The 15,503-nt window shown below is 36.1% G+C and overlaps 1 protein-coding gene and 1 non-coding gene across 4 annotated transcripts in view; both read right to left on the bottom strand.

Annotated features, from left to right (window-relative positions):
- Positions 1-14,644, bottom strand: part of PPP1R2 (protein phosphatase 1 regulatory inhibitor subunit 2) — a 30,089-nt gene extending 15,445 nt beyond the window's left edge. Inside the window, exons 1-4 of one of the 3 annotated variants that reach the window (XM_044943282.2) lie at positions 14,207-14,644; positions 5,641-5,748; positions 3,517-3,594; positions 2,874-2,977 (exon numbers count right to left, since the gene is read on the bottom strand). In XM_044943282.2, coding sequence (XP_044799217.1) covers positions 2,874-2,977; positions 3,517-3,594; positions 5,641-5,748; positions 14,207-14,328 — 412 coding nt within the window. In that variant the 5' untranslated portion in view covers positions 14,329-14,644. The remainder of the gene's footprint in view (positions 1-2,873; positions 2,978-3,516; positions 3,595-5,640; positions 5,749-14,206) is intronic. The other 2 variants (XM_025286068.3, XM_006047528.4) reach the window with 2 other exon arrangements.
- Positions 4,870-4,942, bottom strand: TRNAR-CCU. The gene has a single exon. It is a non-coding gene; the product is annotated as a tRNA-Arg (tRNA).
- Positions 14,645-15,503: the final 859 nt, after the last annotated feature.

The following is a 15,503-nucleotide window of genomic DNA, read 5'->3' as shown; positions in this document are numbered from 1 at the left end:
AAATTACCAAGATCTTGCCAGGCATCTTTCTTCTTTTCTAAGTTACTTTTCTGATTTTACTCTCTGAGAGTATCATATTTTAGAAGAAAGTAAAATTAAAAAAAAAAAAATCAATAAAAGACCAAATCCTTATGACTAAATTTTTAGTGATGAATTTCAGACAATGTAAAAGCCAATACTAAAAAACAACAAAAATTGGTTCTAACTGCCTCCATTACCAGATATATTTACTAAAAAGATAAGACTTTTTCTCAGTACAAAGTAATACACGTTCTCTTTAATGTAACTTGGAAAAAAAAATTTTTTTTAATAGTACAATCTTAAAACACATCCATTTCCTTAAATAATCACTAACATTTTATAATTTGACTTTTTTCTAAAAATGTGTATTTTATTAAGATGAATTATATTTTGTTGCATATGTTGTTTTCTCACTAGTTAGAATGGCCACATCCCAGGAAGCTGAGTTTATGCCTATTGTCTAGTGGAACTATAAAAGTGACTCTTTCGCTCTTAAAATGATCCAGAATTTAGACAATAAAGTATATGAAGATACAGTAAAATTCTGCCACATACACAGCAGATTTACTACATAATTTTAAAAGGTTATTAAGTAATGAGTTATAACTTAATCCCCTTGGTCAAAGGTTTCTGATTTCCCCCTTTGTATTTTCATTGTTTTTTTAATGATGTAATATACAGGTAACCCTTGAAAAATGTGGGGTTAGGAGCACCTACTCTCATCACAGTTGAAATCCACATTTAACCTTACAGTTGTCCCTTCATATTTGCAGTTTTGCATCTGTGCATTCAACCAGATTGTCTACTGCTGTAGCAGGTGTTTAGTATAATTGGACCTGCACAGAACAAACCCATGTTGTTCAAGGTCAACTATGCATAATTCTAAGAGATATTAAACTTGGGTTTCGCTTGTTAGAGATATTTTTCATTTTGGAATACTCAAAATTTATTACATGATTTATATATTCATTCTATAGAAAGCTGCTAACACAAGTGGTCTCAACCTTCTTTGAGTATTAATTTTACTTATAATCTTTGTATGGCAGAGCAACATAATACAAAAGAGTACAAAACAAAAATTTTAAGGTTTCAGGCCCGGCTATAATGATAATCAACTATCCACTGAACCTGGCAAGTAAATTATCCTTTTTATACTTTCCTTTATTGTTTTCCAAAATATAATGCAGAATATACCAATTATTTTAAGTTATTAAAATCTAGTATTTCCTGTGTTCTTGCTTGGAGAATCCCAGGGACGGGGGAGCCTGGTGGGCAGCCGTCTGTGGGGTCGCACAGAGTCAGATATGACTGAAGCGCCTTAGCAGCAGACTTAGCAGCAGCAACAGTATGTCAGAACTAGTGCTAAGTGCTTTAAATTCTTTATTTCATTTAATGAATCTAAATATTTTAAAGCCTCCAATTTAGAAATGAGGATCATTTCTGAGGGTCAGAGAAATTAAGCAAATTAGATAAGCGACATACCTGGAGTGTAAACTTTGATTTATCTGATTCTATAGCCAATATTTTAATGGTTATGCAACTAGTTACAAGATAAAATCTTCTGAAAATGTTTTCAATAAACAAGGATGTTCAGACACATAGTTTGTTTAAAAGCATTAAAATCACCGGTATCAGTAATTCTACTACTGGGAACATGAAAAACTTGTGAAAACTCTAACTGGTAAAATGGTTCCCCCTGCTGGTTAACTCATGGAACTACAATTTGAGGGGAAAATTCCTTAATGAAAGCTGGTGACGGAATAAAAAAATTTGGTTCTCAATACATCATGTTTTCAGAGAATAAGGAATTAGCAAGATCAAGGAGCAATTTCTATCTGAAAACTCTTTTCAAGGGCCTCATGGGGTATATTTTCGGAAAATAGGAAGTCACCAAGGGCAGAAGATAGATAGTATCATCAATATAATACAACCTGAGATCACGCTGTATATAAGATTTCTCTCTTGTATAGCAATTAGGCTCAGACTGTTGCTGTTGGTTTTTATTTTTTTGGCTCAGATTGTTTAGTTCAATAAACTACATTCTAAATACGATAGGAGGGAATAGCCAATTTTACCTTTGTAGCTGCATGACAAAAATCCTGACAGCTAACTAGCAAATATTTGCAATCTTAATTCTAGAATTTCTAAATTTCTTTACAGTACAGATAGTTTCCACATTTCAAGGCTTCAAGTAATAATCTTTCTTTTTTTAAGGTTTTTTTTCTTTTTTCATGCATCCTTTCACCCTATACATAGGCTTGGTTTCCCTTTTAAGTATTGAAAACAAATTATATATGCAATTTTTAATTCTTGAGGTCACACATTCACATGCTTCAAAATTACTAAAAGCAACAAAGTGAAACAGCTTTCTTCTTTCCTTACCTCTACAGATAAGCACTAATACTTGTAAAAACAGGAACATGAATAGGTAGCAATGCTTAACTGTGTATGCACCATATGGACTAAAAGAGCCTTTTTCATCAATGTTGACAGGACTATTTTTATCTCCTTTCCTATGACATTACTGTTCTTTTTGTTCAATGGGACCTAATAAAAAATCTTTACTCCAAGTCTGATTCATCTGGTAAACTTCACCACTGTCTTAATACAGAAAAAACTACAAGCAATTAGCTCTTACTGCGATCCACTTTAAGATTATCCAAATACTCAATGACTCTAAACACATTAATTTAATAAACATTTACTGAGCATCTACCTAGTATAGATGCTTAGTACAAAGAAAGGAACACTTGTAGTCACTTCAGAGATGGCAATATTTTCTTGAAATGAGGGGGGACAAAGCTGACATACAATAAACCCACATGAGTAGAATCTGAGTTAAAGAAAGAAACTACCTCGTTCTTCCGGTGAGAGGTCACCATCCTCATCTCCACTGCTTTCTTGTTCACGAACTCGATACTTTGGTTCCAAGCTTTCAGCAGCAGCAGCAGTTAATCTATATAATAACAATTTACAAAGCAATCAACATTATGACTGCCTTATATTAGTTGAGTGTCTTATTCAACTTCTGAGTCTCATAAAAGCATCTAAAGAATATTAGTATGCTAGCCATAACCTCATGAGGGGGAAAAAAAAGCCAGAGAATGGTAATAGGTATAGAAAATAATAAACAAGAAAAGTGGAGACAAATCTATGAACAGCAAAGGAACAGAACTTTTTTAGGAATTCAACTTATTTTTACCTATCTCACTTGTATCTTTAATACCCAGGTAGAGGATATTAAAAAAAAAACCTCTATGCAGGAAATTAACATAGAGAATGTGTGTACCAGCTTCTGGTACTCATCTACATACTTTGATTTTAACCTAGAAATAAGACTATACAGGTTGCTATGAAAAATCTAGATAAAACTTAATTCATTTAGCACATGCTTTTTATTTACACTTGTACAAGTAAAGTAAAATGTCTTTAACTCTGCAAAATTAAACACAGCTTTACAGTTGTGGAATATGCTTTATAGTTATCAATACTTACTTCCGAGCTAAGATATCTGGGGTCAGGGCTTCAGTGGTTTCTGAATCACTCAATGCATCTTCATCATCAGCTACCATACTAAGATGACAAACACACTATAAATTAATACTTGAACTATACTTTTTTAAGCAGGAAAACAAGTTAGAGAACATAATGCTACTGACCAGATTATCAATATATTTATGGCTCTGTTGTCATCTTTGAAGTTTAATTTTAAATTGTTTCTATTAAATGCAAATACTTAAAAGTATAGCACCAATCAAGAAAAGCCTCCAAATAATTTAAAAAAACCAAACTACTGCAATCATGAAAATAAATATTGAAAACAAATCACCTGGGAAAAAAAGAAATCAACATTTCAATTATTCTATACAGTAGGAGGGAACAATTAATTCAAAAGAAATCCCATGTGGTTTTAGAATATGTATTTGCACATTAACCTGGCTTCCCTGGTGGCTCAGACAGTAAAGAATCTGTCTGCAATGAAGGAGACCCAGTTTGATCCCTGGGTCAGGAATATCCCCTGGAGAAAGAAATGGCCACCCACTTCAGTATTCTTGCCTGAAGAATTCCATGGACAAAGGAGCCTGGTGGGCTACAGTCCACGTGTCGTCCACGTTTCGTAAAGAGTTGGGCATGACCGAGCAACTAACACTTTTCTTTTCACTGAAGATAAGACACAAAGGATCTATGCAGATACAGGTTAAGTAAAATAACAAAATTAGATACTAAGACCTAGGAAGTTTAAAAGTTATTTAGCTTTCCCAATCTACTTTCTAATGAAAAATGTGCTCTCCACTTAATGGCAAAAAAAATGGTTATCTTTATTATTTAAATATAAACAGTTTTAAAATAATGGCTGCTGCTGCTGCTAAGTCGCTTCAGTTGTGTCCAACTCTGTGTGACCTGTTTTGTTTTTTTTTTAATCATGTTCGATCTTAACTTTTTTAGGATATGTATCTCCAAGCAACACAGATAAGGGATTTCTACTACCTTTACTGAAAAGGAAGAAAGCATTGACTTTGGATTCTGGTACAATGAAACTCAAGATATGTTTTAAAGTATACATCTGTAATTAGGGGCAAATTAGGAGGATCACTTTCATAAATGATATGTCTATTTCTTCCTTCAAGATTTATTGTTTCAGTATCTGTACTCCTATTTCATTATGTCCTCCTTTTGTCACAATCTTCATGTTTATTCTTGTTTTTACTGTTTTTGCTATCATCAATTTATTTCATCTTCCAAAGTTTCGTCCATTGACTTAAAACATAATTTAACTCTATTTTCTTTTTTTAATTTATCTATCTAGTTATTTATTTTGCTGCGCCAGGTCTTAGTTGTGAGATCTAGTTCCCTGACTAGGGATCAAACCTGGGCCCCCTGCATTAGGAGTGCAGAGTCTTAGCCACTGGACCACCAGGGAAGTCCCTCTAACTCTGTTTTAACAGTAACTTCTGGATTTCTGTTGTCTTACTTCAGTGACAAACATAAATATTTAGTCCTGAAAATCTTTTTTCTATACAATCTAGGCATGATCTGAATTAAGTATTTCTAACTTATTTAGAAACCCATTATGTTTACTGGTGCATTAGTCTTCATACTTACTATAGCCACACACTATCATTTTAATATTCATTAAAAAAAATTCTGGGAAGACTCAAAACTAACAATTCCAATGCAATTATATGAACTACAATATCATTTAAGTTAAAAAATAAGGACATGAGATAGCAGTAATGTCCACTTTTTTTTTTGCATGGGTTAAAAAAGAGTTAACCATCTGTGAAATTATCCCTTTTCTGCAAAGAGAATGAATAAGGCCCTGCTATCTACTTAAGAAGAAGTAAACAAGCCCAACTCTTGTCTTCCTTTTTACAAATAGATTACTTTAAGGAAGGCAGAAGTCACTAATCTCAGCCTATCATTAGCAGCTAGGGACGACTGAGGTGCAATAAATATACATCTAATCCTATAACTGTAACATAAAAAATGGATTTCATAAAGTTCCATGTTATTTATACTATTACACAAAAATATGCAGGTAGGTTATTAATTAGTGTTCCAGTAACAAATATAAAAAAAAAACCAACTGAGAAAAGGAATGCTGTGCACAAACACTACCTGTGGTAAGGAGTGCTAGGCTCGTCTATCTTCATTAAACCGTAGTCTTTGTCTGCTGGATGATAGGTCGCCAGGATGTTCATTTCATCCCACTTCTGGGACTTTTTACTAAAATAAAATTTTTTAAATTTTCCTTAATGTAGTAAAAGACAAAAAACACCCAAATATCACATTTCAATTTCTATTTGATTGCTAACTTCTATTTTCACATCTACTTTCTTGGAATAGAAACTAACTTGGGTAAATGCTATAAGTAACTATAATAAAATGTAAGTAAATATTTCATAGAATACTTAGTGCCCATATATTAAAAACACATCACAGTTGTTCCTTGGGGTACTGATTCCAGGACCCACATGGATACCAAAACCCAAGGATGCTCAAATCTCCTCTATAACATGGTAGAGTATCTGCAGATAATCTCATACACCCTCCCATATACATTATATCATTACTAGATTACTTATAATACCTAATAAATATAAATAGTCATAAATACAATATAAAAACTATGCAAATAAATAGCTGCTGGCACACAGTAAATTCAACTTTTGTTTTTTTTAATTTTCTGGAATTTTTTTTTTTTCCAGAATATTTTTGATCCATGGTTGATTGAATCTCAGGATGCAGAAACTGTGGATACACAGGAATACTCAGATTCTTCACTGGGCATTTATAAAAAACTATTATGACATGTTTCATCTTCATCTAGCCTATAGAACAACAGCAAAAACTGGAATTTATACATTGCTTGATCTCAACAGTTAAGGATTTTGGATCCATCATATATTTTTAACAGTTTGATGAAAAAAACACAACAGGAATGTTTTTCTTGGCCTAATTTTTTTTTTAGCAGTATCCATAACAATCAATGGAGAAGGAAATGGCAACCCACTCCAATATTCTTGCCTGGAGAATCCCATGGACAGAACCTGGCAGGCTACAGTCTGTGGGGTTGCAAGAGTTGGATACAACTTAGCAACTAAACCACCACCGATACCATAACAACCAAAAGAATCAGAACATAAAACTACAGAGAAAATCTCACTAAATTCAGATACTATTAATGAAGATTTAGATTGTACATAAACTTACAGTTCAGTTTTCTAAGATTTTATCTTTTTATTTTCATTTTTTTTAATTTGCTAAGAAATGGTATATTCAGATCACCTGAGATAAATCTACTTACGAAAACTAGAAATGCTTTCTAAGTGTTTTATGAATATTTATTAGTATCTATCCAACAAAATAACTTGCACAACTACTAAGATGATCAATAATGCCTTAATTACAAACCCTTATCTACTCATTAAAAAGGACAAAAACGACCTCTCTGCAGGTCAACAACATTGTTACATATACAATTTATGACTTGATTATATACTTGAAACTAAAACTACTTTAAAAAGAATGTGGATTTTACACTGATTCAAATCATCCTTTCCATATTTGTTCCACACTGGTGATGTTTTACTGCAGATATTTTCAATTTTCCTAGATCTTCCAATGCCTGATCTTCAAATGCTCTTGAAGAATGACACACTTAAAATTTTAGTATCATATTCTTTTCTTCATATTCTAAGTCACCTTAAAAATTACATGGGCCCACTCATGGCAAGTGAGCCTGACTTTACATTCTTTTGCTTTCTACACTAAAATGCCCACAGTGTCCCCATTTAAAACTAAGCAATTTTTTCCTTCATATTTTTATTGTGGTAAAATATACATGATACAAAGTTCACCATTTTTCAGTGTATAGTTCTGTGGCATTAAGTACATTCATATTATTGTACAACCGTATGCTTTTCAACACTGTCTAGGTTTGTCTTCACTTTCCTGCCAAGAAGCAGTCGTCTTCTGATTCCATGGCTGCAGTCACCATCTGCAGTGATTCTGGAGCCCAAGAAGAGGAAATCTGTCACTACTTCCACCTTTTCCCCTTCTATTTGCCATGCAGTAATGGGGCTGGGTGCCATGATCTTAGTTTTAATATTTAGTCCTAAGCTGGCTCTTTCACTCTCCTCCTTCACCCTCATCAAGAGGCTCTTTAGTTCCTCTTCACTTTCTGCCATTAGTGTGGTATCATCCATGTATCTGAGTTTGTTGATGGGTCTCTCACCTATCTTGATTCCACCTTCTAACTCATCCAGCCCAGCATTTCTCATCATGTGCTCAGCGTATAGGTTATATAGAGTGACAGCAGACAGCCCTGTTGTACTCCTTTCTCAATCTTGAACCAATCAGTTGTTCCATACAGGGTTCTAACTGTTGCTTCTTGACCTGCATACAGGTTTCTCAGGAGACAGGTGAGATGGTCTGGTATTCCCATCTCTCTAAGAATTTTCCAGTTTGTCATGATCCACACAGTCAAAGGCTTTAGTGTAGTCGATGAAAGAGAGACAGATGTATCTATATTACATTACAATATTTTAAAAATAAACATATACAAAATGACTTTGTTAAGTGTGTCCTAATCTCACAGTAAAAATAAATAATGCTAGCAATATTTAATTAAAAACAACAAATTTCTCATCATTAGAAGAATGAATATGGCCCTTGCAGTTACAAAGGTACCCCTCAAATGCTGTAAATCTGTTCTGCAAGATAAACAATAGAAGAAAAGAACTGTAGGATATAAGACATATTTTCCTAAAATTAAGGATAAAATTTAATAAGCACAACCTTAGCACCTTAACCCACTAATAATTTTGACTTCTGTATATTCTTTCCACTCCATATAACATAAGAAAAAATACCCAAGCTATCACAGTATATAAAAGTATAGACAAAACAGTACATATAGTATACATAAAAATAGCTCCTACATCAGTATATGTATTTTATCATAAGCTGCTTGTATTTTCTAGTCTTTACCTTTTTAGTATTACATGCATAATATTCAATAATAAACGATTCTCCTAATGTTAAATGTTTAGATTAGATCCAATGTCTTCCTACTTAAAGCAGAAATGTTTGTGCATATTCTATTCAGTGATATTTTTAGGGTAATGAAATGGCAACCCACTCCAGTATTTTGCCTGGAGAATCCCATGGACAGAAGAGCCTGGTGGGCTACAGTCCAAGGGGTCACAAAGAGTCTGACACGACTGAGCGACTTCACTTTCACTTCACTAGGGACAAGCATATTTGGGTCAAATTGAAGAGCTCTGTAGATCACTCTATGTTGCCACATAGCCTTTTTCTTTTTTACGAGAGCGCTGTTTGTAATGTCCCCAAATAATTGCTAAAACTTTGCCAGGACTGGGTATCTGGGTATTTTGCCCACCCGAGCAGGTATAAATTGATATTTAAACACTGCTTTATGTCTGGTTTCTCTGCTTATTACCTAATAAATAATGGAAAAAAATGCTTATTTTACTTTCCTTGTGTGAACTGTTTGCATCCTTTGCCTATTTGCTGGAAACATTCTCATTAATTTGAGTTGTTTATAGCTACATAAATGTAAAGAACACACTCAAATTTATGAGAAGGTTTAAACACATTATATATAACTCAAAGGTATATATAAGGTATAAACCATATTATAAAGAACCACCTTGTTGGGTTATTTTTTGTACTTTGCTTGCCATTTACTTTCTACTATAAACAGAATTAAAGTTTTATATATCCAAAGCTTCAGTCTACTTCTTCAACACAATACTATGAGAAAAAGAAATCCTTACACTGGCAAGATCGAGAAAAATATCTTGCAAAACCATGAATTTAAATAAGGGCATAAAACAACAGGCTCCAAAGAACGTTAGAAATTCTTAGGAGGAAAAGTAGTGAAGCCAGAGAAACTGCGAAGACAAAGAATACCGGAATTAGCATCTCTTAAGTTTTGGTAGAATTAACATCAGTTGAGCAACAAAATCCAAGGAGTGAATTTGAGTTTAATCCCAATACTACCACAACCATTCCTATGACCTTCACCGGGCCATTAACAGCACTTAGGAAAAACAGTGGCACAAGCACTTACACTGAAAACCAGCCGGGGGGTGACAGCCCTGCTGGTTTCAGCTGCTCCCTCTCGGGTGACTGGCTCCCTGCAGCCTCAGTCTGCACCAGAAAAAGTCACCACCTTTCACTTTCACGTTGATAACTCATATGATGCCATCTCAAAGACCTACATACTTCTTGTTGCTTGTGACTTTCTAATTTTTATCCGAGTTTGGAAGCAGGATTTTACTTCAATGTGTTAAACTTTAAGCCCACATTTCAAAAAATGGTTCTTTCTTAAATGAAGATTCAACTTCTATAGGTTGACAAAGTACAATACTTTAAGGTTGAACAATTAAAGACTTAACAATAAAAGCAATTAGTAAATAAAAGTCACTTTTGGAAAACTTTAGTCAGTGAGCCTTTGACCATATTCAATATCCCTTTATAGGCAGAAAATGAGAAAGCTGAAGTATGATTACATAAAATTATGTTAAAGGAAATTAAGCACAATCTTTCCAAGCAGAATTTGCCACATTACCTAAGACTACTACTGAATATGAATTAAACACAGTGAATCCAAAGCATGCTGTGTACACAATCCTGTAAGTACAGAAAATTAGGTTTCTATACTTTTAATAGAATAAGACTAACATTTGAAGTACTGTGTTAAACATTTTACATTTAGTAACTCATTTAATAATTCAACTAGGCAGGATTATAATGAATAACTCACTGTTTAAGTCACAGACCTAGTAAGTAGTAAACAGGATCTGAACCCAGGCGTCCGGCCCCATTACTAAACAGTAACCCTAAACACTTCTAATAAGACAAAATTTAGTAACACTTAACATTATATTTTCAACAATCCCAAATGCACATTTTTCTCACTTTTTAATATTTCTGAAAACAAAATACATCTTAAAATGGATGACATCTTATAATTGGCAGCATTTTTTTTTTCTTGCTGTGACATAAAATCATGGTACATCTTAAAATCAATGATGTCTTGTTTTGATGAAGTACATGTACTTACTCACTGTAACTGTTACGTCTGACATTCACAGGTTGTTTACAATATTCAAAGTATTCAGAAAGAATGGGAATCCCACAATAATGGGGATGATAGTGGTGTTCCAACTAGTGGTATTTTAACACTAGCAGTGTGCTACAGTGTACTGAGATTATCTATGCCTAATTTTATGTGGATTCTATCCAGTTTTAATTGAACTAACCCTCAGAAAGGGGTACCTGAAATAACTACTCATTGAGGATAACAGTACCAATGCAAAGTATAAAGAATAAGAAAATAACAGCACTGTGACATTAAAAAAGATGGTTTGACAAGCACTGTATTAACAGAGTCCTGAAGACTATTTGAAATATGGCAGTATATAAACCTCACTTTAAGTATACTTTGAACCTTGACATATTATCTAATTGTAAACAAACATATTTGAAACATATTTCATTTTTTCCTATCTTTTTTCCTATCTTTTTCCTAATAAATGATGCACAATCAAAAAGTTGAGAGACCACAGAATAGCACATCTCAATTATGACTTAAAAACCCCTTAGTAACATCTCTTTGTGTTACATAAACGTTAAGTTATACCCTCTTACAACTGATGGGGTGGGGGAGTGGTTTGTGCAGAAAAGGGAAACCACCACTGTATTTCACATGATAAAGGCACCAATAAAAGGAATGGTTATTCATGGATTCTGTATTTGGAAATTTGCCTACTTGCTAAAATTTACCTGTAACTTCAAAATCAATACTGGAGGAGCTTTCTCTCTTTCACACATGCATAGAGTGGGAAAAATCTGAGTAGCTGAACATGCACATGTTCCCAGCTGAGATTAAACCTTGTTTCAGCTCTCTTACTGTAAATGTGTCCTTTTCACAGTCCTCTTTAGTGCCATGTTTTTTGCTTTTTTGGTGAACTGGCTGTTCAAAATGGCTCCCAAGGATAGTGCTTAACTGCCATCTAGTGCTCCTAAGCCCAAGAAAGCTGTGAAGTGCTTTACGGAGAAAATATGCGTTAGACAAACTTCTTCATTCAGGTATGAGTTATAGCGCTGTTGGCCATGTGTTCCATGTTAATGAATCAATATATATTAAATTAGGTGTCTTTAAACAAACAAATTTTTAAAAGGTGATGAAAATGCTGTGACCACCAGCTTACAGTAACCTATTTTTATATTTCTTCTAGGACTAACAGTTCAGCATGAACTAATCCAGCGTTTGTGGTGACTTTACAGAACGTAATTACTCAGGACACTGAGAATTGACTTAAATTCCTAGTCATTTTCACATTAATTAATAAGATTATTTTGCCTTAAACTCTAGTTCCAACATTTACAGACAGAACATTACACTATATTTTTTTAGTTTCTTAAGTTTAAGTGCATTGTAATTGAAAGAGCTATTTATTTCAGTCCTTTATAAACAAAAGGAAAAATACTGGGTGTCATTAAAGTTAAACATTACAAAAAGTTTGTTTCAAATACGTTCAACTATACTTTCATTGTTTGCATTCAAAGACGCTCTCATAAAGTCACTAATATTGGTTGTATGAACTGTGACATAAATAACAATGTACATTGTATTACCAAAAGAATTACTTTATTTCTTTTATAGTCATACAACACTTACCATGAAAAAACCCGTGCCTTTTACTACTTAGAACCAAACATCATAAACCTCAATCAATTAGGGCTTGGCAGCTCCCTTTGAAGATAGGACTATAACCTTCTAATTTAGACAAGTCAAGGCCAACCGCCCTGAAAAAGGCCACTCTTAAATGAATCTGCCCTGGTAGCAGCTTCTAGAGAAGGAGCAGCCCTGTGTAAGTAAATTAGTCTAGTAAAGTGGCTTTCCAGGCAGGACTTGGAAGGTAAATCCTAATCAATTTATATAAAGACGCCAATACACAGAGTGGGGCCACCAGAAATTACAGCAGACAGGTTGAGAATAAACAGAAGTAGGGAAAGACAGAAGAAAATCTAAGCAGCTACTTGGTAGCCAAACAGAAAGAAGCTCACGTTGGAGAATAACTAAATAATTTAAATGCTACTGAGAACCACAGTGCTGCCGCCGAATACCCTGAAGTCATGTAAGAGCCTTCCATAGTTTGGTTTTTAGACTATCTTAGTCTTCCTGTTACAGCTATGTCTGGTAAGATTCTGTTTTTTTAGTCCCATTACATCCCCCAATCTGAAGCAGCTTACCCCAAATAGAGGTTGGAAAATTGCATGTCGGAGAATGTAAGAGTCAAACACCCAGGAGTAGGAGAGTTGCTAGGTCCTTTCCAACCCCCAAAGGCCACGATTCTAAGCTATGATCTTACTTCATGTTTTCCTCAAGACAACACCATCACTAAACTGTAGTTCCTTTTAGAGCTCTAAAATGATCTTTTTAAACAGGTGTGCCCTAGTTCCAATATTCAAAGTTTTCGGGAACATCCTAATTTTAGCTTTATGACTTCACAGATTTCAACAACTTTTCTTAAGCCTTATTTCCAGTATGTAAGAGTCCTTATATGCTATCCCCTCTATGACTTCTAACCTAGTGTTTTATTTTACACTATATATTATCAGTTTTCCATCCTTTTTTTTCCTACTGAGGACTGCACCTTGGGTATCTTTCTCTGAGCCATTAACATCTATTTCATTCTTTTAAAAGGCTGGTCTATTTTCCCATTATACTAATGTACTATAATTAATATTTCACTAGTCCTTCTTAATGGACCTTGGGTTGTTACCAATTATTTACTATCACATACAATACTATAGGTCAACATCTTTTCACTTACGTATTTGCGAGTATGCGAAAGCAACTAAATTATCATGGCATCATTTTAACTTGATACTTTCTGAACTGTTCTGAGTTTAAATATGTCTTTCAAGAGGAACAAAGACTAGAAAACATTCAAATTCCTGTTGCAGATTCAAAAATAATTAGCAATAAGTAGCTTTCCATTAAACATAGATCAGACTGGGGAAATGTCTGTTTCTTTTAATGCAGAGCTAATGACAAACCAGGACCCAAGGGAGTGAATGTGGCACGATGCTTTTCTTTCGATAATGTTCACCTAAAAAGGAATGACCGTGGAGGAAGGGCAATTAGAAAAATGGAGAAATCTCTTTTACGGAGGAGTCTCTTATTAGTCTACGACTGCATCTTAAAGGATTTCCAATCCAGGAAAATGCACTTTAATTACTGAATTTTAGACACTCGGATACGAAGTGAAGTAATAACTCTTAACAGGTGAAGCTTTACAACTTCAATTTGATTCTTTAATATTCCCAATCTCCAAAAGCTTAAAGATCCTGATGTATGTTTTAAAATTATTATATATGTATATATGTTAAACACACACACACAAACACACAGTAAACGTCATGGCTCTTGCCTTCTTTATAATCACTCCACCCCTAAGCCTGGCCGGCGGAGGGAGACCTGAGCCGCGCAGGGGCCGCAACTACGCAACCGCCCCGCCCGCCGGCCGCGCTCGGGCTCGGGATCTGGGGTTGGTCCGGCTGGGGGTCTGCAACGGCACCGGGGGAAAGGTGGGGCTTCCCAGGCTGACCCGGTGGACGAGCGGCTGCCCCTCTCGGCTCTCACCTCAGCTCTTCGTCGACACTCTTGCCGGGCTGTTCGGCCGAGGACACCACAGAGGAAGTCGTAGAGCTCTTGTTCTTCAGGATCCCCTTGATGGGCCGGTGCGAGGCCGTCGAGGCCGCCATTGCCTGCTGCTCCGGCGGTCGGCTCAGCGTCGCTGCTTGGCGCCGAGTTCAGGAAGGAAAGGGCTGGGCGCGAGCAGAAACTCGCCAGGCAGCCGCCGAGCCCGCCTGGGGCTGAAGCGGCCGCACCTGCTGTCGCGGAGACAGCCACCAGAGTTGTTGTCACGACACAACGACTCGGACGCTCTGGCGTCTAGCCGACGCCGCGTGGCTGGCGGCCCTCCGCGAGCCCTTGGCCACCGGCACTCTAACCGTGGCCCGCGGAGAGAAGCCGGCCTAGCGCCGGAACGACGCCGACGCTAATGCCAAGCGGGCCCGCCCTCTCGCGATATCTAGGGCGGGGCGGGGGCGGGGCGGGGGTGGGGGCGGGACAAGAACAATGCCAACCTCCTCGCCCCGCCCCCTCCCCGAGCCCTCTCGGGGAGTTAGCGCCAACCGCGGCTGGGGCTCTGAGAGCTGTTTGATAGACCCTTAGGAGAGGTTTACAGTTTGACTCTGTACCGAATGGTAAATCTCTCCAAGCACCGTCGCTCCCACCACTTCATGAGGTTCTTATTGTTAGTTCTGTATTTTGTAGATCGGAAAATTGAGGCTCAAAGGTGACATCATTCCCCAAAGACATTAACTGACTTTCAGAGAAATGCAGTGTCTCTTCTTTCCTTCCATTTAACAACCATAAAAAGCTTAACTCTCCATTATAAAGTCATGAAATGTCAGCGTTGGAACGGTCCTTAGAGACCTATTGTGGGATCATAGAATATTGACTTTTATGAAATCATAGAACATCAACATTGAAATAGTCTAACATTTTTTACCATTGGAAAAGCTGAAGGCTAGAGAGAAGTGACCTAACCACCACTATTACAAGACCCATCTGTAGTGTGTGGTCGTAGAACTTCATTCAGACTTATGCTTCTGGTCTGATATTTCTCCATTTTACCCCATTCTGCCTCTGTGTTGGTAATCCCATGGAAGGGGTCGCTGGCAGAAGTTCCTAGAATGGTGGTTTAGCATCTGTCTCCGCCGCCCCCCAAATCTTGGGAACTCAGTGTAAGGAGCCATCCAACACTGTGAAATAGGCCAAAAAATTCTGAGACTGTCTAGGTCTTTGTAAGATGAGTCTCAAAAGAGAAATACAAAAAAAAAAAAAAAAAAACCCTCCCACACACAGTCTCCTC

This window comes from Bubalus bubalis, chromosome 1 (assembly GCF_019923935.1).
Source record: "Bubalus bubalis isolate 160015118507 breed Murrah chromosome 1, NDDB_SH_1, whole genome shotgun sequence".
NCBI classification, from domain to species: Eukaryota; Metazoa; Chordata; class Mammalia; order Artiodactyla; family Bovidae; genus Bubalus; species Bubalus bubalis.
The sequence above is the reverse complement of the archived record's forward strand: the minus strand, read 5'-3'. Positions and strand labels throughout refer to the sequence as shown.